A 25,033-nucleotide genomic window follows, 5' to 3' on the forward strand; every position below is an offset into this window, starting at 1 on the left:
CTGTCCAAAAACTTGAGGAATTTGTGTCTATGAAAATTGTACATGTATCATGGTCCAAGCCAGCGAAATAGAATTGTTGATTTTTTAACCAAAAATTACCCTTTGACCATTCATCATTGTATATGTATTTTCTTCCGTTGCAATGCACGGGCATGTGTGCTAGTAGTATATAAGGAGCTGTTCGGCAGTCCTCCAGCTCCCTGAAATCTGAGAATCTATGGAGCTGCCTTTTCCCCACTCCACCATTTTTAGCTACAGCTCCACCAACTCCTAGAGCGGACTTGGGGAGCGGGAGAATCTCCGAACAGGCCCTAAATATAAATAGGACTTTCATACACAACAAATTGATTCTTACAATGCACATATCAACTATATTTTGCCCAATTACCATTGTGGCAGCACAAGGTCGAATCTTGTTCTGTCCAGATGCTATCAGATAAACAAACATGATTTCAAGCATCTCAAAGAACCTTCTCCTCCCATATTTTGTTATACAGTTTTGCTAAAGCACATCTAGATGTGCTCTAAGTATTGCACATCTAAGTCCTATGTCATTGATTTTACGCTAAGATTTGTGCAAGCATTTTTCTTTCGTCTTTTTTCTTTTTCTTTCTAGCTTGATTGAGTCACTTAGATGTGCAATAACTAGAGCACATCTAGATGTGCCCTAGTGTTATATCACCAATGTGACTATGTGGTTATGTGACAGACGATGGACACCAAAGTCAGTGCCCAGTTAAGCAGGGCTGGATCCTATCATCAACACTGGTGAAGGAATCGAGTGTGAAAACAAAGAACTACATCTGCCTTTTGATTTCATGGGTAGAACAAAGAGCTCAAATGAGTTCTCAATGTTATCTTCCAAAGAGTTATTCATGAATGCCGACAGAGGTTACTCCTTCCTTTCCACCCTATAATGGATGCAATTGTGCATACTTATTGTCTTGGCTTCTCCTATCTCTTTCCAGGTCCATCTTTCCATCACGGCAGCATCAGCAGAAATTGCTTACCAATTGAGTGAAGCCCTGCACACTCCCCTACCAGATTTATCCACTCACTGCTTGCCTGATCACTGTCCTTGTTGCTTGACAATTGATGAAGATAGAAACCGTTTCTCCTGCAAGGCGGACAGCTTAAAATAAACAAGACAGTTGTGTACTGTAACCCACTTACTTTTTGAGAACGTGGAACTCTCTTACACTGAAGAAGTAAAACAAAGGACAAGCAAAGTAACTCTGTTTTGTCGATAATTACTACTGAACATCCATCCATTACAAGGAGGTGCCCCCTCGCATAAGAATTCTGAACGGCAGTCAGATGCAGGATATGAGCAACCTAATCAACTGGCACATCTAAAAAACTCCTAGGAGTGACTATTGTTTTGCTGGGATCAAATTACAATGATTTGATAGATCATCAACTCTGTAAGATGGTGTCAATATCAATATAGTAATAGCAACAAAGAATGCTCGAGGCAATACAAAAATGTGAAGCAGTAGGTTCACAAATATGACATTTATGTCTCTTACCTTGCAAAAGTGCATAAACACCTCAGTGCGCATCCCACATATATACCTCCACAGCTTACAAGGGAATATCAAGGTGGCCGTAGAAAGGATACTATCATCATTCTACACAAAATAAAAGAAATTGTTGAGCTATATAGCGGCCATGATCCATGTCACCCTTAGAAGAAGTGATTATATACCTCAATTGCTAGTTTAGGATGGCATAGAGGATAGTGCTTTTCGTGAGTCTGTTTTCGTCTCACATATTGTCAATTCTGAAAAAACTAGGATACCGCTGCTATCACATCCCAAAATCACGTTCTGATGCGTATGCTCCTTTGCAAAGTCTTAGTTTGTGCCAGCTTTAGATTTTACATGACTGGCTTCCACCAGTTCATCACAAAGTGTAATGGTCGACTCCAAATTATCCTCATTAAAACTGATGTCAATATAAAAACTGTAAACATCTGGTTCAGCTATCAAACCCTCCTTTCGCATCTCGTCAAATAACCCTCTTGCCTCAGAAAATTTCTTCTTTTTATTCAGCAATCTTATAAGAGCACTATAAGAGCTTGTTGTGAGTCTAAATCCCTTCTCTATCATTTCATGATGGAAATACAGTGCCTCTTTCATATTTCTTGCCTTACTGTGCCCCTTGATCAATATATTGTATGTGTTCTCATTTGGAGCCACCTCCTGAGAATGCATCCCCTTGTAAATCTCAGTGGTAGATTTCATGTTCTTGTCAATGCAGTACTGCTTCATAAGAGAATTATACGTTACAACATTTGGGCGGACGTTCTTCTCCAGCATCCACTCGAGCAGCTTTCTTCCTCCTTCTACCCTACCTGACATGCAAAAACCATTCATTAGAACATTGTAAGTCGCAATACTAGGCTTAATTCCTTTATCTAACATTTCCTGTAACATGCTGTGAGCCCTGTCAAACTCTCCTGACTTGCAGAGTGTATCTATAAGAGTTGTATATGTATAAACATCTGGTCTAAGTCCGGCTGCTTCCATCTCTGTCATGATCCTCATGGCCTGCTCCAGATTGCCAAACTTGCACAGGCCATTGATCAGGGAGTTGTATGTGTAAACATTCAGCTCTAACCCCTTGTTGCACATCTCATGCAATAGCTCATTAGCAGCACGCACATCCCCCTGCTTGCACAGTCCATCAGACAGAGCCGTGTATGTCACCACATTTGGTGCCACTCTTCTCCGTACCATTTCATTGTGAACTCGGAAGGCTTCCACCATGTTCCCTCTTTTGCAGTACCCATCAATGAGTGCTGTATATGTGACCACATCAACATCCAATCCCTTGTCCACCATCTCCTGAAGTACTCTGTCTGCCTCTTTCAACTCCCCAGCCCGACAAAGACCATTGATAAGCGCGGTATATGTCACCCCATCAGCGGCCAACCCTCTCTTCTGCATCTCTTCGAACAACCTTCTTGCAGCTGCCAAATCACCCTTGCTACAAAATCCACTCATTACAGTTGTAAACACCACTGCATCCAACACCACCCCATGCATCGTCATGTCCTCTACCACCCTCAAAGCATCTGAAACCTGCCCTTTATTGCACAGCAATGCAATCACACTTGTATACACTGTCGCATTTGACTCCAGCCCCTTTGCTGCCATTTCATCCAACAGCTTCACCGCATTCTCCAGCTCACCACAATCGCAGTAGCCATGGACCATAGTGCCGTACGTCACAACATCTGGCGGTGACGACATTTCATCAAAATGTTGGCGTGCATCCTTGAGCCGGCCTGCACTAAGGAGCGCCTTGAGGAGTATATTGTGGGAGCAGACGTTCTTGTCGGGGAGTTCTCGGAACAAGGCAACTGCTTCATCAAGGGGAAGGCGGGAGAGCACAGCATTACAGGATTCTGGGGATGGGGATAGGCCGTACTGGCGGAGCCGGCGGAGCAGCTGGGCGGAGGGGAGGCACAGGAGGAGGAGGTCGAAGGAGGCGGGGTCCGACGAGAAGGCCTTGTATGTGAAGATGAACTGCTCGACGAAATGCCGATGAGGAGATGGGAAACGAAGAGCTCGTACAAGGATAGCACGCGCAGTTCCGGGTTCGCGCACGGCGAGATGGGCGGCAATGGCGAAGCATTGGATGAGTTGGGGATGGGGGTGAGGTCGGGAGGGGAAGAGCAGGAGGAGCGGGACCAGGAGGCTGGTGAGGTTGGGGTGGGAGGCGAGCAGGGGGAGTGCGAGGAGCAGGTGCAGCGGGCGGAGGGGAATGAAGGGGAGATGAGGGAGGGAGCCTGGGCTGGGCGAAGCGAGGAGCGCGGCGGCGAGACGGCGCGCGAGGGCATCGTCGGCCGGCGAGTCGGGGCGGGGCGGAGAGTAGTCCGGGAACGGTCGGGGCGCAGCGGTGGTAGTAAGCGAACTGTCCGTAACCTGCGGTGTGCGCAGCCGCTGCCGGTGTGGGGAGGAGGTGGAGGTGGTAGCGCTATAAGGGCGGGCGGGGCCGACGTGCGGGAGGATGGTTCGCCAGGGGGGTAACCAGGAGGAGCGCTGCGCTGCTGCGGCGGCGGTGCGGCGGAGGAGCATCCGGCGGCGGATCCAGGAAGGGGAGACCGCCCTGTCGGCGGCGGCGGCGGTGGAAGATGGGCGGATGGGAAAGCACAGGATGTTTGCGGCTTGCGGGAGCTCGACCGCGAGGTACACGAAACTGCAATGCGCGAGAGGCCTCAAAAGCTGGTCAGCCGGATCGAAATCCTGTGGCTCCCGTAGTATCACGTTACTACATTTTCATGGATGAAACGGCTAAAATATCATTTTCACAAATCACGTGACACATGTGGTAAGCAATTCAAACTATTTTAAGCAAAGATCATTTTCACATAACAAACAAAATTCTTGAATAAAAAAGAAAGAGAAAACCTGTTTTATAGGGGGAGGGGGGAGAGAAACCAGATGATAGTTAGAATTGCTTAACACAAGGCTATTTTCTCTTATTTCAAAGAGATAGTTAGAGCATCTCCAACGGATGATGCAAAACAAGGCAAGCATCCAAAAAATTTGATTCATTTGAACCAAAAACACAATTTTAGCAGATGACAGATGATGTAACTGTAAGTGGTGTTACGAAAAATAAACGTTGTTAGAGCATCAAGAAATATCCACATGGCGAAGTGGCGAAAGGAAAGATAGTGATTCAGGAGTAGCTGCAGGCAGGTAAAGAAAAACCTCACATTCTTTCATGGCAGAAGCAGCAGAAACGCCTTGGGCGAAATCTCCACCATGCTAGACGAAGTTAAACATTGACGGGTCATTTGTGATGGGTGAATGTGTGAAAAGCGCACGCATGGTACTGAGAGACGACACATGAGCAGACCATGTCAGATGGACCGACACGGGACGGTCTGGCCTAAATGGGACAGGCATGGCATGGCCCACCCAGGCACGCCTAATACGCAGGCCGGGTCGGGCTGCACTCGTGCCTCGCTCTCTGGCCAGGCACGGCACAACAAGAAAACGGGTCATCCCACTGGCACTTTAGCCTACCAGGATGCTTGATTTTGGGCTATTTTGACATGTGTAAGCTGTTTTGAGGGGCTAATATGTTAAAAAAATCTATAAAGGGTGGTGCCATGCCAGCACGCGTGCCCAACCTCGCAGCCCAGGGCACGCCCCTAGGCTGGCCACATGCCCCCTCCCCCCTCCCCTAGTTATAGACATGTCGATCTAGGCCCACCATAGGTGGGACACGCGAGCTATCAGGCCAGCATGCTACGACCGCCAATTTGGTCACCTTTGCACAGGAGCAATCATTTTCTTAACGTGTTGGTTCCTTTGATATGTTGATCCTCCGCTTGAGGCCGAAATCTTTAGGTGACTTGTAGAGAATTGTCGGCGTTCTGAGAACGGGGGTCCCCAGACCTGCCTACCTGCGGCCCACGACGTGGCTGAACCAGCAGGCCGTACGGCTCATCTTCACCAATAAGGCACCCAAGACCCTTGCGAGGGTCCAAGCCTCGTGAGGCGGACGATGCAAGACCTTCTCTGGAGTGGCCTAGCTAGGCAGACTTACGAGGAGCGGAGATATCAAGGTGGGGCGAACCTCACGAGACTCTCGTGACGTAAGCCATGACGATTGACATCAGGCGGGCGCCAGCGCGCGCAGCGTCCTTATTTCCCCTTTGGTGCAAAGGAGGCAAGCGCAGCCGCGGAGTACCGAGGCCTCAGGCAAAGGTTGTCATTTCGGTGCAACAAGACCAAGACCAGGCGGACGGCAAGGCGGAGGTCATCGTGGAGCCCAAGACGGCGTCACCCCAGAGCCTTTCGCAGGTGCAGACTACCTTTTGTCAGGATGGTTTGTACTAGTTGTCCCCCTTCAAATTAGCCCGCCATTGTTGACTCCCTTCCTGCTCAATATTTGGGAAGAGGACCAAGGCCTATATAAGTAGAGCTAGCCACCATAGTAGGGGAGAGATTGGATCAGACCCAGAGATACACACAAGTCCGAAAGCATAAGAACACCTCAACCTCAGGAGGTTGTTCTTCTCTTGTACTGTTCATCATCAACCCGTGAGGCAATCCACCACCACCACACTGGAGTAGGGTATTACACCACAACGGTGGCCCGAACCAGTATAAACCCCGTATCTTTCTGTGTTGTGAGTTCGTCGAGTTCGTCCGTAAGATCTTAGCGAGGTAGAGCGTAGATCGGTAGGAGGGAAAGACTTCGTGCGCACCTCAGTGTTCGAACCTTAAGGGTTAGCCGGAACTCCACATCCGACATTTGGCGCGCCAGGTAAGGGTGCGTCGTAGTTTCCCTTCCGTCGGTTCGTCGCTCCGTCGTCTCCATGGCGGACGCTCGCCGTGCTCGAGCTGAGCGTCGGGTTGCCCTCGCCGCCCGCGTCGCTCAGACGGCTCCCGTTGGCGGGTCACCTCGTCGCTCTCCGTCCCCCGCCGCCAACGCTGCCACCGGCCTGACGGGGAACGAGCAGCAGGCATCCTCGCTGCATCCTTCAGTGCGGCAGGACGGCCGCACCGCTACTCCATCACTCACCCCTGCTGGTTCTTCGTCTCACGCGCACCATGCTCCCATGGAGGCACGGGCCGCGCTCATCGCGGCGAACGAGCTCCCGCGTTACCGCCCCGTCGATGACCTTTATGAGGAGTGGCTCGACCGCGTCGCCGAGCTCGTCCGTGCCGCAGGGGGCTCTCCGACGTCGTCCCACTCTCTGCCTCCCCCTCAACCAACCGCGGGCGACGGGGCTCATGGCATGCCTCCACCGTCTCGCCCCCAAGACGGTGCCTTGGCACCAAGGCGCGCGCCTCCGCGGCGTGATCCACCGCGCCCGGCGCCCGCGCGTGAAGAAAGAAGCTGCCAAGAAATCCCGCGACCGCGAGAAGCTGTGTCGGCGTTCCCCGCACCACCTCATCAAGACCGCGTGCCACCTGCAGTGGCGCAACGCGGACCTCGCCAAGACCAAGATCCGCCTTAGAAGCGGGCCCCGGCGACCATGGCTGGCTGCCGTGCCTTCACCCCCGAACTGCGTAGCGTCGCCTGGCTAGGCAAGTTCAAGCCAGATCTACCTCCTCGATACGACGGCTCCGCCGACCCCGCGGAGTTCCTGCAGCTCTATGAGTTGAGCATCGAAGCGGCCAACAGCGACGAAAAAATCATGGCGAACTGGTTTCCCATGGCTCTCAAGGATGGGGCCCGCTCCTGGCTCCTGAACCTGCAGCACGGCTCGATCTCCTCCTGGGACGAGATGCGCGACCGCTTCGTCGCCAACTACCAGGGCACTCGCGACCGCCCACCGACCGCGGGCGATCTATGCTGCATCAAGCAACAGCCAGGAGAGACCCTCCAGAAGTCCAGCACTTCAACAACACCCGCCTCAAGATCCCCAAGGTCACTGATGAGGCCATCATCTCCGCGTTTTCCGACGGCGTCCGCGACGTCAAGATGAAGGAAGAGCTTGCTATCCACGAGGAGCTCTGCACATCTCAGGAGCTGTTCAACCTGGCGACCAAGTGCGCAAGAGCTGAGGAGGGACGCCTCTCTCTCCTTGAACTGCCAGCTGCAGGAGTGGAGGAGAAGAAGGCCAAGGCCAAGGACGTGAAGCGCAAAGAGGCAGTAGTGCTCGCAGCGGAGCCCGACACCAATCGAGGCAAAGATCAGCCCGAGTCGTCCAAGAATGGCCGACCGTTCTGCGCCTTCCACAACCTGAACACCCACAATACCAGCGACTGCCAAGAGCTCAGAGCCAAACGGGAAGGACGCTATGGTCGACGCCCCGAGCGCAACGACCGAGGCTACGACCGCGGAGGAGGATGCGGAGGCGGATGCTGGGACGACCATGGCCCACGCCAGGAGTGGCGCGACCGGCCTCGTGAGGACCGCTGGCAGGACCAACCTCGCGAGGGCGCCTGGAGGGACCCGCCTCATGAGGATCACCCCCAGGGCAACGCCGGTCTTCCCCCGTTGCCGCCACCAAGAAGGAACGACGACCACCATCAGGACGAGGGGGCTGGGGGCTTCCAGGAGCCGCGTGCGATCGCTTGCATCTTGGGCGGTGCTCAGGCCCCAGCCTCTCAGCGCATCTTCAAATAGTTCGCTCGCGAGGTGAACGCGGCGCTCCCCAAGCTCGAGGCCACGCGCCCGCTCAGGTGGTCCCAATGCGCCATCACCTTCAACTCAGCAGATCAGCTCAAGTGCGCGGCCACCGCTGGCACCCTGCCTATGTTGTGTTCCCCGGTCATTAGCAATGTGCAGGTCACCAAGACTCTCATCGACGGCGGCGCAGGGCTCAACGTCCTATCCGTCGACACGTTCGACAACCTCCAAGTGCCCTATGAGCAGCTCCAGCCAACCAAGCCTTTCTCATGAGTGATTGATGGTTCCACCACACCGATAGGGCAAGTCCGCCTGCCTGTCACCTTCGGGGAGTGCAAGAACTACCGCACCGAGCTCATTGACTTCAACGTCACGCACATCCGACTGCCGTACAATGCCATCCTCGGGTATCCAGCCCTGGCCAAGTTCATGGCAGTCACTCACCACGGCTACAATGTTCTCAAGATGCCGGGAAGCGGGGGAATCATCACGGTCCCATGTGAAGAAAGGGATGCGATGTGCTCCTTGAGCGCGCCTTCCAAGCCGCGGCAATCGACAACCCTGACAGCAGAAGTGAAGGCCCTCCGAAGACCATCCCCAAGAGGAAGCTGCCGCGCCGTGCGGGACCCCAAGAAGATGGCGTCGCGTCAAGAGCCTCGTCAGGATCAGCGCCCGCTCCAGGGGCACCACCCTCCACCGCATAGGAAAGCGCGTCCGGCGCCCTCCTCAGGCAGGACTCGGGGGCTCTCTCCTGGAGAGCCTCAGACCTTGCCAACCTAGCGAGGGAGGCGCCTGGGCACTACTTGTAAGCGTGCTTCACGGCACACTTTCCTCAAGAGAGCACAGGGCAAGGAGTGCCCACCGCTCAGGAGTTCATCACCGAGACCACCCAAGAGCTACAAGACGCAAGAGCCATGCGCGGCGACAACCGCTCACGGAGTGCGGCTCACCATCCAGGCAAGGGTGCTGAGCTGCGCGTCTGCATCGACGTCCCAGGGCTCAACAGGGCCGCATCTCAGGAACACTTCTGGCCATCACGTGCGGGCCACTGTGAGGGTCCACCACACAACTATGTTCGCATGCCCTTCGGCTTGCCGAGCGTGGCGTTGGCCTATCAGCGCAATGTGCGGCAGGTCCTGGCAGCTTAGGAGGCCAGGTTCCACGCCGTTCTGGAGGAGATGGGGATGGTCTTCAGGGAACCCCCAGAGCCCCCAGAGCCTCCCGAGGCTCAGGGTCCCGGTGGCTCATGAGGAGCCATTCCATCAACGCGTGGCTTCAGCTGCACCAACTCTACTTCGTCTCCAGAACCAGGTGACATCTTCCAAGTTCATTTAAGCTGGGAGCGCCCCTCGAGCTGCATTATTCCCAGGCCACACGGGTCCGTCCCTGTGGAATGTATCCCTTTTGCTTAAGTCTTTAGCTTACCTTGCTGGGGGCGTCCCTCGGGCTGCATCATCCCTAAGCCGCTCGGACAGACCCAATGGCATGTATCTTCCTGCATTTATCCAAGTCGATCTGCTCTTCATGCCTAACCTGTCGACGGCTACCGCCTGCTCAGTTGCCGCCCGCCGCGGGTCTGTTTATCCCATGCAACTCGCTTGCACGTTAAAAGGGGGGCTCCTGAGCATCACGACTCTGGAGCTCTTACTGGCTCTCCAGCCCTCACCCCCTGGCCTTGACCATGGCATCGCGACCTGGCATACCAGCGGCGGTTGAGCTCGCTCGAGGGTCGGGACCTAAGGACGTAGAGTGCTTGCATCTAACTGCCTTGCAAAGACATACAGTCACCAAGACTCAAGACCAGGCGCAACCCGAGGTAGGGCCTCGTGAGTCCCGCGCTGGCTCACAAGTGCCCAGATACACCTCGCAGCCCTATCGTGCAAGCCACGTGTCAGGGCGGGGTTGTACATGCCCCGGGGGCTCCTCCCAGAGGGGGGCCCATCCCACGCCCAAGTGGAAGCTCCATGCTCCGTGCTGGCTGTCAATACTGCCGAGGAGCGGCTATGCCCGTGCACAAGCGGAAGCACTATGCTCCGCACTGGTGATAAACAACTGAGGGCGACCCCACGGTCGCACCAACCTCAGGGAGCCCAGAGCTCAGCGCCCAACCTCACCATGACGCCTCCCCTTGGGATAGTCACGCGAGGGGGCTGGGCACGGGGGCTACGCTCGGGTCACACCCAAGCGCACGCCACCCAACCAGGTCCCCCGGACCTGGGCGTCGCACGCCCCTCCCCAGGCCTCGGCGAGGGCAGGTATGAAAATTGTTTGAACGTCAAGGGGGACTCCTGAGCATTGCGACTCAGGAGCCTAACTGGTCACGTAGCCCCTCACTCCTTGGTCCGTCCTGGTCTCCGGTCGGCCCAATGGCGGTTGAGGTATGCGCGGGGCCGGGCTCTGCCGACGTAGAACATTAATCTATCCTCACGAACTCTCCCTATATGTTGTTCGCACGTTGATACCCACAAGTATAGGGGATTGCAATAGTTTTCGAGGGTAGAGTATTCAACCCAAATTTATTGATTCGACACAAGGGGGGCCAAAGAATATTCTCAAGTATTAGCAGCTGAGTTGTCAATTCAACCACACCTGGAAACTTAATATCTGCAGCAAAGTGTTTAGTAGCAAAGTAATATGATAGTAGTGGTAACGGTAGCAAAAGGTAATGATAGCAAAAGTAATGTTTTTGGTATTTTATAATAATGATAGCAATAGCAACGGAAAAGTAAATAAGCGAAGAACAATATATGGAAAGCTCGGAGGCAATGGATCAGTGATGGAGAATTATGCATGATGCGGTTCATCATGTAACAGTCATAACCTAGGGTGACACAGAACTAGCTCCAATTCATCAGTGTAATGTAGGCATGTATTCCGAATATAGTCATACGTGCTTATGGAAAAGAACTTGCATGACATCTTTTGTCCTACCTCCCGTGGCAGCGAGGTCCTAACGGAAACTAAGGGATATTAAGGCCTCCTTTTAATAGAGTACCGGAACAAAGCATTAACACATAGTGAATACATGAACTCCTCAAACTACGGTCATCACCGGTAAGTATCCCGATTATTGTCACTTCGGGGTTAACGGATCATAACACATAATAGGTGACTATAGACTTGCAAGATAGGATCAAGAACTCTCATATATTGATGAAAACATAATAGGTTCATATCTGAAATCATGACACTCGGGCCCTAGTGACAAGCATTAAGCATAGCAAAGTCATAGCAACATCAATCTCAGAACATAGTGGATACTAGGGATCAAACCCTAACAAAACTAACTCAATTACATGATGAATCTCATCCAACCCATCACCGTCCAGCAAGCCTATGATGAAATTACTCACGCACAGCGGTGAGCATCATGAATTGGTGATGGAGGATGGTTGATGATGAAGATGGCGACGGATTCCCCTCTCCGGAGCCCCGAATGGACTCCAGATCAGCCCTCCGGAGAGGTTTTAGGGCTTGGCGGCGGCTCCGTATTGTAAAACGCGATGAATCCTTCTCTCTGATTTTTTTCTCTCCCCGAAACCAAATATATAGAGTTGGGGTTGAGGTCGGAGGAGCTCCAGGGGGGCCCACGAGGTAGGGGGCGCGCCCCCACCCTCGTGGACAGGTGGTAGGCCCCCTGGTCTTCATCTTTTGCAAGAATTTTTATTATTTCCGAATAGATGTTCCGTGAAGTTTCAGGTCATTCCGAGAACTTTTGTTTTTGCACATAAATAACACCATAGCAATTCTGCTGAAAACAGCGTTAGTCCGGGTTAGTTCCATTCAAATCATGCAAGTTAGAGTCCAAAACAAGGGCAAAAGTGTTTGAAAAGTAGATACGACGGAGACGTATCACACGTCAAGGGGGACTCCTGAGCATCACGACTTAGGAGCCTAACTGGTCACATAGCCCCTCACTCCTTGGACCGTCCTGGTCTCCGGTCGGCCCAATGGCTGTTGAGGTATGCGCGGGGCCTGGCTCTACCGACGTAGAACATTAATCTATCCTCATGAACTCTCCCTATATGTTGTTCGCACGTTAAGGGGGACTCCTGAGCATCGCGACTCAGGAGCCTAACTTTTCACGTAGCCCCTCACTCCTTGGACCGTCCTGGTCTCTGGTCGGCCCAATGGCGGTTGAGGTATGCGCGGGGCCGGGCTCTGCCGACGCAGAACAAAGCAAATAGGAAGGAAAACGCAAAATCTCGAAGCAAATATTACAAGCATATTGTTCTCACAATACCAAATGAAAAGTCTAAACGCCTCCATGAGGCCTGCTGTATGTCGCAGGAATGAAACGAGAAGAATAGCCGCAGGTCACCCCTGGATGTCGTCATCGCCTGTGGAAGGTGCTCCCCCGTGGGCGACGATGCTATCACCTTCACCACCAGCCGCAGGATCCGCGGCATCGCCAGACAGAGGATCGGAGAAAAATCCGCGGAACTTCCCCAGCAAAGCCTCCACTTGACCTTGAACAGCTGCAGCGGCGGCTTCGCAGAGGTCTTCAGCCACAAGCTCCAGCAGCTCGTCAAGGCGGGCATTGGGGTCACGGAGGTGCAGATGGCTGAGGACGCGAGTCAGTGCGGCTGAAGACAGAACGTGAGCTTCTGCCTCCGCCACGCGTCGACCGAGGCCGCATGCTTTAGGGGCCCGCGGTGCTCCGAACTTGACCCTTGGCTTCGCCGCGAAGCCAAGCCCGCACACCTTGGGCCCGGAGGCTACTGTCGGCGTTTTGGGAATGGGGTTCACCAGACCTGCCTGCGGCCCACGGCGTGGCTGAGCCAGCAGGCCGTATGGCCCATCTTCACCAACAAGGCACCCAAGACCCTCGCGAGGCGGACGACGCAAGACCTCCTCTGGAGTGGCCTAGCTAGGCAGGCTCACAAGGAGCGGAGATATCAAGGCGGGGCAAACCTCACGAGACTCTCGTGACGTAAGCCATGACGATCGACACCAGGCGGGCACCAGCGCGCGCAGCGTCCTTGTTTCCCCTTTGGTGCAAAGGAGGCAAGCGCAGCCGCGGAGTACCGAGGCCTCGGGCAAAGGTTGTCATTTCGGTGCAACAAGACCAAGACCAGGCGGACGGCAAGGCGGAGGTCATCGTGGAGCCCAAGACGGCATCACCCCAGAGCCTTTCACAGGCACAGACTACCTTTTGTCAGGATAGCTTGTACTAGCTGCCCCCCTTCAAATTAGCCCGCCATTGTTGGCTCCCTTCCCGCTCAATATTTGGGAAGAGGACCAGGGCCTATATAAGTAGGGCTAGCCACCATAGTAGGGGAGAGATCGGATCGGACCTAGAGATACACACAAGTCCGAAAGCACAAGAACACCTCAACCTCGGGAGGCTGTTCTTCCCTTGTACTGTTCATCATCAGCCCGTGAGGCAATCCACCACCACCACACTGGAGTAGGGTATTACACCACAACGGTGGCCCGAACCATTATAAACCCCGTGTCTTTCTATGTTGTGAGTTCGTCGAGTTCGTCCACAAGATCTTAGCGAGCTAGAGCGTAGATCAGTAGGAGGGAAAGACTTTGCGCGCACCCCGGTGTTCGAACCTTAAGGGTTAGCCAGAACCCCACACCCGACAAGAACATATAGGTCCCTCATCATCGAGCTGGACTGCAAGGAAGGAGTGGAATCCCTTGTCGATGGTAGCATCAACAGATCACCGGTGGCTAGCTTAGTGAAGGAGACAAAGAGACCCATGCATGGATCTAACAACACTACTTTGTGCGCATCCGTAGATCAGCTATTGCAACCGCACATTTCAACGCGTGATGGTTCGGTTAGGTTTTGTGCCTGATGAACTTTGTAATATCTATGAAACAGAGTGTAAAATTGTTCCTTAATTAATAAAAGCTTGGTTCACGTGCAAAAGAAAATTCAATCGTCTAGCTCAAGAAATCACGTGCAACTTTGGAGTTTCATTGTGGGTGATGGAGCTGAATTTCACTATATGGAGTTCGCCGAGAACAAGTTACTGCTAGCGGATCTTGTTGGTTGAGACGATCCTAGAAGCGGTTTCTCGCCTCCAATCAGCCATTGATTGTGACCTCGTCGGCCACCAGATATAATCCTTCACCACACTCTCAACCTTGATCTGGGATTGTGGTCCATGTTGGATATATAGGATGCGTTTGGTTGCTTGCATCCAGCCCAAATAAGCCCGCTGGATGCAAGAGAAGTCTTTTGATTACGTACACGAGAGCATGACCTACACACGCATGAACGTTAAAGCATCCTGGAGTTTGGCTCAACGATCGAATCAGTCATTTCCAGCAAGCCAGGCTGAGTCGAGCGCAAAAGGGGGACAGTGTGCGTGGTAGTGCAGGGGTCGTGAAGGGAGATGGTGGGAGACCGAAATCCGCCAGCACAGGATGGCATGAAATATGTCTCAACCCACCCCTTTACTCGCTAACCTTTAGCGGTAGGACAAATCCAGCGATAATTCTTGGCACTGGTTGCGACTTAAACACGGTGGCAACAGTGACTTGAATCTCCGGCAACAGGACATGCTTGTCCCCTTCGTCCCTGTATCACACGCCTTGTCTTTGGCATGGGTAGGTCGTCGACTACACCGGCGGTAAGCACCATAGAACCACCTTCCACTATTAGATCGTTAAGTAGGGTGCAGAGTCAATTATGTCCTTATTTACCGCCACATCAGTTCCACTAGGACGAATGGATGAAGTTGGTTTCTCAAGCAGTAGCACTCATAGTTGTGGCACACAAGAGAGTGGTTCGTCGTGATGATAAGCCTGTGAACCATTACGTCCATTGTTAGTCCAAGATAGGGAGAGGATGGCAAATCTGAACTACATCTACAAAAGCAATGGTGTCAAGACTATGAACATGCTTCTAATGCGAAGATCACCTTTTGCAAGCTAGCGGAGACGTTTAGGCGGATGGAGTTGCTAGAAGATAGCATCCACACCATTGTGAAGTGTGCGATTGGGGAGCTCGGAGTAGAGATGATCAAGCCACCAACTGGGCAAACTCCTACCAAGATTCACACAAGCCCTAGATGGTATCCATATTTCAAGGTGAGTAGCACTTTAGTTCATGTCATGACATGCTTCTATTGTTATGAGCAAGCCATAACAGTTTTTCACGGTATGGCAGGATTGCTTTGGCGCAATAGATGGTACTCATTTAACCACTAGAGTATCGAGGTCACCAGCTGTAGCATACATGGGTAGAAAGCACTACACAAACACGATTGTGCTTGTTGTTGTTGATTTCGATTTGAAGTTCACATATGTGTTAGTTGTCTAGAAAGGATTAGCCCATGATGCTAAACATTCTTGCTGTTGGCATGGCTCGACTTGATGCGATCAATAACCCCAATGGTTCTACCTAGTAGATGTTGAATATGCATGTTGTCCTGGTGTTCTAGCATCCTTCAGGAAAACCAAGTATCATATCAGCGAGTTCTCTTCTGGAAACTATCCTAAGACTGCACAAGAACCGTTCAATCTCAGACACTCTAGCCTAAGAGTCACGGTTGAGAGGGCATTTGGTGCTTTGAAGAATAGATTTAAGATCCTGGATCAGAAGGCATTCCGCCCTTTCCCCACCCAATTTAGGCTTGTTTGCATATTGCATTCTCCATAAGTGGATCTTAGAATAAGGGTTATGATGAGCTTCTGCCAGATAAGGATGTGACGGATGATGATGATCATTGACTCGACCATGGCGTGGAGGCACATGTTAATGAAACTTGGAGGAACAAGAGGTTAGAGTGGGTTGAGGCAACATGGGCCAACAGAGGTAACACAAGGAAGAAGTTCGCCCTTCTTCGACATTGATGAACTTTCCTCCACTGGCTCATATGATTGTTAATTTGTCTGACATTTGTTATTAACTAGGACTGAAACAATGTTAACTTGACATGGTAAACTTGGATTGATAACATGAGAACAAAAATAAAAAAATACATAACCTATTATATTTGATTACGTATAGTTGTAAAAATATTTATTGAATATAAGTAAAATAATTAAATGAAAAATATGTTTTCATGCATGGTTGAATGTTGTGGTGGGTCTTTTCCCATGTATGAATGTTGAGGTGTGCCTTATCCCATTCATAATTATATGGTGAGGTGGCATGTTTGCATTTTGAGATAAATAAGTTAGCGGGGATGACTCTTAGGTATATATAGAATGTCTTGTAAGAGCATCTTCAATAGACGGTACAAATGTAAAAATACCTAACTTTTGGACCGTCTGGGGCAAAAAACGCTGCTCTAACATACGGTCCACATGTAAAAAAATTGAACCGTGGCCTCCTCGTGATGTAAAATACAACACCTCGCGGTACAAATTTACATCACGAGGTGCATCTGGTCCAAAACCAGCCGCCAACCGCGAACGCCCAACCGCCAGTTCCTTTCCTTTCCCGCCCGCCCGCCGCCCCTCCCCCCCCCCGGTCCGGCGCCGCCATGGCCGAAGGCGACGACCCCATCGCCTTCGCCGCCGCCGCCGCCGCTGCCATCTCACCCGCAACCGCTGCCATGTCGCCGCCCCGGCCGATGGCCACCGCGCCGGCGGCGAAGCCGGCGAAGGGACGAGGTGGCGGAAAACGGCCGGCCAACCGCGGCCGCAACCCGACCGACAGTTTTACGCGGCCGGTGAAGGTCTCCAAGGCGGCCGCGGCGGCTCGGGGCGACGACTCGCAGCCGGTGCGGCCGACGGCCTCCCCCAACAGCCACACATCCATTCCTCAACCTCCCCCGCCGCCACCGCCGGCCGTGGAGGAAGACGTGGCCACGCCGACCGCCACCGCCTCCAACATGTTTGACGAAATGTCGCAAAGGTATAGATTTTCTGATTGTGCTCTCGTTTGTTCATGGAAGGTGGCTTTGGCGGCATGGGAGGTAGCTTTGGCGGCAACATGATGGGTGGCTTGGGAGGTGGCTATGGCGGCAACATGAGTGGCGTTGGAGTTGGCTTCGTCGGCAACATGACCGGTATGGGACGCAATGAAGATGCTTCCGGTGGTGCTCACGGTACCGAGAGTTCACCGCTTGTTGAGAACGTCGACAAAGACGGTGGTGAAGATGACGATCGTACCATGGTTCACAACGCCGGTGGTGTTGATGACCCGCGTGAGTAATATTCATGTGCATTTCAATTTCTAGGGCGAAAAACTTTGACTAAGACGATGCTCTTTTGATAGAGGGATTTGATACTATGATGGTGATGCACTTTTGATTGAAACTATGATGATGATGCACTTTATTTTTAAATTTTTGATGTTATTTCAATGCAAAACCGCGGCTGGCAGCAGCCGCACGGCCGTTTTCAGATTTTTACATCTTTGATTTGGACCATTTATTGGAGTTGCTCTTTTGGACCATCTGTTGGAGTTAAGCGTTTTTCGGAGCTCCAAAATGCACTTTTTGGCGGTCTAAATTTTACATCTCCGGTTTTGGACCGTCAAAATTTGGACCATCTATTGAAGATGCTCTAAGGTCACCTTATTAATGAGAAAGGGTGCCAGAACATTAGGCCGTGCACAACGAAACACCAGGTTTTGCACCTGTGCACAACATGATTTTTTGCATGTATTCCCTCAGCCAGCTAAACTCAGCCACGGATAAATAGACCAAAAACGATGTAGATAACCAAACAGGCCATAACATGCAGGAAAGCAACTAGTCCACTTTTCAACTTCCCCGTGGGCTCTTCTAATCCTTTTGATGTTTCTCTTCTGCACATACATTTTGCTAGTATTCCCGTGTTAGACACTCATAAAATGAGGCTACTGCTTATATTCTCAAAATTACCAGTATACCTTTTCGATGGAAAATTACCAGTATATTAGTATTACATAAATCAAGAACAAAACATATTTGAAATGGATTCATCTTACAATCAGAACAGAAGAAATAGCCTGGTGTGCATTTCAGCCAAGTCTTGATTCCCGACGTAAAACCTGAAAATGAGCATTTATTCAGAAAAGGTCACCTCAATCAATCTACAACATTAGTCGCAAATACTCCATTTCTTACTGCCTTTCATCTTTCATCTCTACTACAGGTGACAACAAATTTGGGCACTAGCTCATTATATCATGTTCAGCCGATTACAATCGAACGTCAATTATCTAGAACCTGCCACATATTTCTAAAGAGGATCTCTTTTCAGTTGGGGTGCTTAGCTAGTAAACACACCTTAACATACACCATGCATGCGACTCATATTTAATAAATATTCTACAACTATACAATAATAAAATACAACAAATTATATTAGCTCAGTAATTCTCATATTGTTAATCCAACTAATGTTTCATACAACCGAATCTCATTGAAATAATTGCAGCCAACTCCCACAGCAATGTGTGGGGGGTATCATCTCTAGTTACATCTATTTTAGGCACTTAGAGCATCTACAACAGGACCCCTCAAACTGCCCCCAAACGTCTGGGCGGGCAGCCCGGGCAGTGCCGGACAAGAGAGAGAAGGAAAAAAGGCACCCAACTGGACCCCCCCCCCCCCACACACACACACACACACATTGTCCCCATATGTTTAGGCTGTCCGCAAATCCCCATATCCAGTCCATATATAGCGAGGATATGGGGATGTCCGGGCAGGGCGCCACGTAGGATTTGACCCACCACGGACCACCTTTTCTCTTTCTTTATTCTTTCTTTCTTTTCTCTCTCTTCCTCTCCATCAATCATATGCTTGTGAGCGGACATATTGGGGGAAAAGTGGGGGCATGGTTGTGTGCATGGACAAATAGGGGCTAAAAGCGGACACTGACCGGACGCATCCGCAGATGTTTGAGGGGCCAAATTTTCCCATTATGGTTGTAGATGCCCTTACTGTTTAGCAGCTTGTACAAAAACAAATAATTTACCTAAATATAGTATCACTAAATCTTCTAGCAAAAGATTTTTACCGAAAGAAAGGAAATCACCCCTTCTGTCTTTCTCAGTTACACAATAGGATATATTCTTCGTTAATGTGCAGCAGAAGTTAAGTACCTCTTCAGCAAATTTAATCAAGATTGTTGTCCTGGGCCTCTGCTGGCCTTCAATTGGCACAAAATGTGCCGTAACTACCGCTGGAAAACCAGCATTGTCCAATACGCCCTGTAAGAAATTTTATGAAGGTTTATACGTTGTGTATCTAAGAAGACACGGTTGACTTAAATATTTGAGCTGGAATTCCCACCCTTACAATCCCTGCAACAAAAGCTCCACAGTTGAATGCCCCCATGTCTTTCGGCACGGAAATGAACCTGATCAAATAAAAAGGTTCCCAGGTTTCAGATTTGTATGGGAAGAAAAATATTATGAAGTTAAAGAAAAACGAATTCATCACACCGGTTAACAAGAAGCTCCTTTTCACTAATCATGTATTCATCCTCATGTTCTGTTCCTTTCTCAAGCGAGTCAGCCACCTGGAAACAGTAAGAAACCATCTACCGGGATAAGCCATCAAATAAGTCCACTCAGTCCAGCAATCAGAACAGAACGACAGGCGGACTTACTATCAACACATGATAAATGGATGCAAAAATTTCTTGTATAAAACAACTGAGGAAATTGTTTAAAATACGAGAATCATAAATCTTCTTTGGAATTCTGGACAATCGGAGTTTTAGGATCAAGGGTCGTCATGCCAGAAATGTGATGCTGAAAGCTGTGTTAAGTTTGTTAGTCAAATTTGTGGTCAGTAAGTGCAAAGAGAAGTGCTCATTAGATCACAATGCTTCAGACAAGGGAACTTTATCACCAGGTGTTAAATTAGTGCACAAATGCAACATCGACCAAATTGATACCCCAACTCTGACATTACGTAGCTATAATGGTACAAATTAATAAAATCATGTTATAATATCAGTACATACATGAATATGTGGAATAATCTATGCTAATTGACTCTGCTTTTGTACTAGCAACCAAATTGAAACATGGACAAACAGGTCATATTGTCACAATTTTGCATTGTTCAAAATGGTAATTACTCTAGCAAAGAGTTGCCATTGGATTAAAGTATTTCTCTAATTTCCAGCCTTCGGTGTGATACGTAATTCTGTATTTATTTTCAGCATATGTTATTTTATATTTAAATAGGAGAAATTATCTACACACAATAAACAGAAAATAAGGGCAGCCCGGTGCATGTAGCTCCCGTTTGTGCAGGGTCCAGAGAAGGGTCCAAGCATTTTGGGTCTTTTGTACAAAGAGGGTGCTTGGATACAAGGGACTATTTTTAGTCTGACTAAAAATAGTCTCTTTTAGAGGCTAAAGTTCCAAGCACCCCTGACTAAAGAGAGGCTAGGACTAGTCTTGAAGCTAAAATCTTTTAGTCATGGGAAACCTACTAAAATATGTATTAGCTCTCTCTCTCCTCATTTAATTCCTCTCCTTAGTTCTGGATTGGAGGGTTTGGAGGATAATAAATGCTCAATAACTAGATTTTAGTCTCTTTAGTACTTGGATCCAAGCATGGGTGAGACTAGCAAGTTTTAGTCCCACTACTTTTAGTCATGGGACTAAAACGTATCCAAGCATGCTCAAAGCCTTTCCCTACATTTCTGCAAGAGTCTGTTTCCAGGACTCGAACCCGTGACCTCATGGTCACAAGGCAACAGCTTTACCGCTGCGCCAAGGCTTCCCTTCAGTCAGAAAAACAGAAACCAAATAAAAATAAATAGGTGTGCTTGGTCAGGCAGTGGCGAAGAACATCAAACACCCCAGAAGTCAGGCCACTAACAAACAAGCTCGGCCCACAATCTTTTGATGGGACAACCTCATTAAAAAAAAGGCAACCTGGTGCATGTAGCTCCCGCTTGCGCAGGGTCCAGGGAAGGGTCCGACCACTTTGGGTCTATAGTACGCAGCCTTTCCCTACATTTCTGTAAGAGGCTGTTTCCAGGACTTGAACCCATGACCTCATGGTCACAAGGCAGCAGCTTTACCACTGCGCCAAGGCTCCCCTTCCATGGGACAACCTCATTGAACGGAAAAAACGTAAGTATGTTACAAGAACACCTAAATTATGGCAATCACTCCAACTATTGCGGAACAGAGTAGGAATAACAGAAGATTGATATGTAAAATAGATTACCTTTCCGAACAGTACTTTCCATACAGTGCTGTGAATGAATGATAAAATCCCCAGCAGTCGAGTCTCTCGTCTATTCCCCTGGATTGACTATTATTATTAACATGACTATCTCGACAGGATAACAGTTTAGAGAGCACATACACAATAAGTCAATAACGAGGCTAATGATATAAATTTGGAGAACACCTGGAAACTTAATAAGAGAAATCATAGATGCTGGCATGTCAGATGTTGTGCTATAGATATTGTTGCTATGACTTCCTCTTAAGAAAAAGACATGGGAATACAAAGTTACAAACAGCAAGTTTGAAGTTATGCAAGAAAAACGAGATGACTATGCCATGCCACTCGCAACAAAGAAGCGACGAAGTTTTGACTGTTGTTCTGTTAACTTTATCATCATTTTAAGTATATGAAGCAATAGACGACCAATGAAATCATGGAATAAGAAAAGAACTACGCATCAAACCTTCTCCCTGTGACACAGCAGTTCAAGAACTCTAGCACCAACAGCATAACCAGCGTCCTCCAGCCTGCGTATAAAACATAAAATGAGAGGAAGGGATGTTATGCTAAGCATCAAAGAATATTAACGCATGAATATGGAGCGGTGTATTTTTAATGAGAAACATTGTCAAATGTCCTTGCATGATTTAGCACAATAAGACTGTGGTCTCCATTCTCCAAAGAGAGAGATGTACTGAAACATTAGAGGTACAAATAATGTTGCAGAAATTAGATCGACCACGTCATGGAAATAATAATAATTGATCAACCAAATGTTATAGTTGCATCACATCTCAACATGTGAACAAGTTGTTGTAAACCTTTTGCATTATCTGAAATTCCAGATGATACAATAACATACAGTAAGTGGCAAACACATAGCGCCTGAAATATGTGACCCGGATATCAAAGAGTAGCATGTACGGACTAAAAAAGGCTGTACCAGCTACAAGGAACCAATCAAATCAGGACAAATGAAATGCCGTAGGACAGTAAAAAGTGTTAAGAGTGGATATAATTAACAACAATACAGTTTCATCAACAATATGAACAGATGCATGAATAAGAACATAGAGGCTACCTTCGTTCCAGGTCAGCAATGTTGTCAACTTGTGTCTGGTTGTATTGAACCACCTCCGAGAACAAGAATGCGAATGCACTCAAACTGACCTATGGAATACAGAACATTTATGAAACATGTATCATAACAAAACAGGAAAATAATATATATTGGCACACGCTAAAAACTACCAACGAAAAGAATGAATCCTTTTGCACTTAGGAAGTAACACGTCTCACATTGCAATCAGGATAGTAGCTCTAGAAAATTATCCAATCGAAAGTAGCATTACAGTGCATAGTACCTTTCACTTCAATATATTTTGATGCTATTTATTTTACCCCTTCAATTAATGCAGGAGTCGTTGTTATCATTGTGTTTGGCCCTTTTCACGAAACAATTCCTTCTCGTTGCTTACAGGGCAGTAACTACAGTTTAGGTTCACTAGAATGTACTTAGAAACTAATGAGAAATCATTTGGAGTATTTTTCATACTAATGTGATGGCTGTATTATAAGAAATTTGTACGTATGATACAGCCTATATTGGGCCAAATACAAGTAGACGCTGTCAAAACGTTCAGTTTAACTTCAGAAACACAACTACTACCAATGAAAAGAATGAATGGTTGAATACATTCACATTTTGCAATTAGGCTACAATAATAAATATATTTAGCTCTTTAATTTATCCAATTGAAAGTATCACTAAGCTGTCAAGTAACTTCCACTTCAATATATTTTGCTACTATGCAGAATATTAACCCATTTCCTTCCATTCTTGAAACACGATTATAGAGTAGTGGGTTTGGGCAATAATTCCTCGGTTCCTCCACGTTTCCAATGGAAGCTATAACTACACCATGCATTCAGCTTCAACTTTCAACAAAATTCACATTGCCAACTGCATACTACTCAAATAAACAATACTCCCACAATTTACAGTCGATGAGTAAGAAAACTTCTGCTGCTCAAACTAATTGAGCAGGATCTGAAACACTTTCCGCCCAGCTACTACCCTAACCTGTGAATCTGTCTCAGTTACCTAACCTATGCCTTACTAAGAGAGCTGCCAGAAACAAATATCTGAAGGGGTTTTGATATGGGAAGGACGTGTACCTCCTGTCTGCCTCGGCTGAGGGGCTTGTCAAGAACGTTTGCATACTGCTTCGTCTTCCCAACACTGATCATCCTGCCCGCCCTCCTCTGGGTCTCTTTCCTTGGGGTTTCTTCAGAATTCTTGGAATACTGCACAAGCTGAATCCGTTTAGAAGGGGTTCCTGGCTTCTCTATTTCTTCGCTGCAACTCTAGAAGTAAGGTAGCTTTTGTCGACCACAGCACCTGAAAGGCGTAAAATCATATATAGTCACACTCTTGGTGACATATCATAACAGTGACGTGCAGTTTGTACCACTGATCAATGCTCATTAGTAGTCACATGGTGAATCAATTTATGTGTTCAGCATGCTGGAAAGGTTCTCTAGAGTAATTAATGGCATGGAGAGAATTGCATGAAACAAACAGCATCAGTAATTGAAGACAATAAATAGAAAACTGAGACGCCGTATGCATCTTCCGAATCATCTGGGAAGAGCTATGCTATACTCGGAAAGAAAAATGTTGCTTTAGAGCTTGTGGCTCCATACAAATCATCCATATTGACCGTTCCCATCAGGAACATTTCATAGAGGAATGGTTACTTCCGATTAAAAGTCAAGAAAAAGGGGATCCAACACAAAATGTTGGCGGTCCCTCAGTCGACGGATCTGTGCAGGTAGTCCGCGCGGAAACGAACCAGTGGCGGCGCTGGACTTTGCGGGAGGAGAAGCGGCCGTCGGAGGAGCAGGACCCGACGGTGTGGATCTGCCTGCACTTCAGAATCCAGGCTCTCTCGTCGCTGGGAAATTCACCGCCCGTCGCCGGGAACAGCCTCCGTGCGCAGTGGGTAGATGAGGAAGAACACAGCGGGGGCTAAATTTCGTGTTTTGACCCTTATGGCATACAAATTCAGGATCTCACCCTGGTTGGAAAAAATTCAGGATTTAACCCTTTTTCTTATCGTCAGGGGTTCTGACGGTAGGGTTAGACAGCCTACCGCCAGCAGCCCTGGCAGTAGGGTACTAGTCCACGTCAGCACGTAGAGACGACCGCCGCCCACCTCCGTCGCACCCTATCGCCACAGCCCCTGGCGGTAGGCTGTCTAACCCTACCGCCAGCGTTCTTGGCGGTAGGGTGCGAGCAGTTATTTCGTCCGAGACCCCGTGCCCTTGCCCATCTCCCCACCCCTCCCCCTCCCCCCGTCGGCAGTTTCTTTCTCCCACTCGCCCCTCTCTCCATTTCTCATCTCCTCCACTCTCCCTCTCGAATTTTCGTCGTTTTTGCGGATCAAGATGGCCCTAAAAAGAGAAACATAAGCTCCTCCGATCCCTCCAATTAGTTTTTGCAAACTTGCTTTCGATTCGACGCATTATTTGCTTGAAATCTCTCATATTTTTGAACTTAGATTGAATTTTTTTTTTCACCTAGGGTTGTTTTAGCTTGATTCTAGTTCTAGTTCTTAGTTCTTTAGTAACTAGTGGTATTGAATATGAACTCTAATCAAAAGTTCATATTTTAGTGTGAAGATGAACCCTAGTTCATAATTTTTTTGTTAAAAAAATTATGATGTAATGCATGTGGGAGGACTTGATTGTAGTTTTATGATGCATGTTGATATGATGATATGAAGATGTTGTTTGGAGAAAAAACATTGAAGATGGACTCT

The 25,033-nt window shown here is 48.9% G+C and overlaps 2 protein-coding genes across 5 annotated transcripts; both read right to left on the reverse strand.

The window, feature by feature from the left end:
* Positions 1 to 312: 312 nt before the first annotated feature.
* On the reverse strand, positions 313 to 4,219 carry LOC123188440 (pentatricopeptide repeat-containing protein At1g05670, mitochondrial). Its single transcript, XM_044600562.1, has 3 exons — positions 1,709 to 4,219; positions 1,530 to 1,631; positions 313 to 1,117 (listed from the first exon to the last, which is right to left on the reverse strand). Exon 1 carries the CDS (start codon positions 4,083 to 4,085, stop codon positions 1,857 to 1,859), a length of 2,229 nt encoding a protein of 742 aa, XP_044456497.1. The 5' UTR covers positions 4,086 to 4,219; the 3' UTR covers positions 313 to 1,117; positions 1,530 to 1,631; positions 1,709 to 1,856.
* A 13,539-nt stretch (positions 4,220 to 17,758) lies between these two features.
* On the reverse strand, positions 17,759 to 24,315 carry LOC123188441 (trafficking protein particle complex subunit 5). Of its 4 annotated transcripts, none has more exons than XM_044600564.1 (10): positions 24,065 to 24,315; positions 23,388 to 23,610; positions 22,291 to 22,379; positions 21,673 to 21,736; positions 21,204 to 21,281; positions 19,454 to 19,530; positions 19,302 to 19,368; positions 19,112 to 19,219; positions 17,990 to 18,052; positions 17,759 to 17,827 (listed from the first exon to the last, which is right to left on the reverse strand). In XM_044600564.1, exons 2-9 carry the CDS (start codon positions 23,457 to 23,459, stop codon positions 18,023 to 18,025), a joined length of 585 nt encoding a protein of 194 aa, XP_044456499.1. In that variant the 5' UTR covers positions 23,460 to 23,610; positions 24,065 to 24,315; the 3' UTR covers positions 17,759 to 17,827; positions 17,990 to 18,022. The 4 variants fall into 4 exon arrangements, with proteins under 4 accessions (XP_044456499.1, XP_044456501.1, XP_044456500.1 ...); XM_044600566.1 differs by having other exon boundaries at positions 17,759 to 17,843; XM_044600565.1 differs by lacking the exon at positions 17,759 to 17,827 and adding an exon at positions 17,871 to 17,911.
* Between the last annotated feature and the right edge of the window lie 718 nt (positions 24,316 to 25,033).

Source organism: Triticum aestivum, chromosome 2A (assembly GCF_018294505.1).
Source record: "Triticum aestivum cultivar Chinese Spring chromosome 2A, IWGSC CS RefSeq v2.1, whole genome shotgun sequence".
NCBI classification, from domain to species: domain Eukaryota; kingdom Viridiplantae; phylum Streptophyta; class Magnoliopsida; order Poales; family Poaceae; genus Triticum; species Triticum aestivum.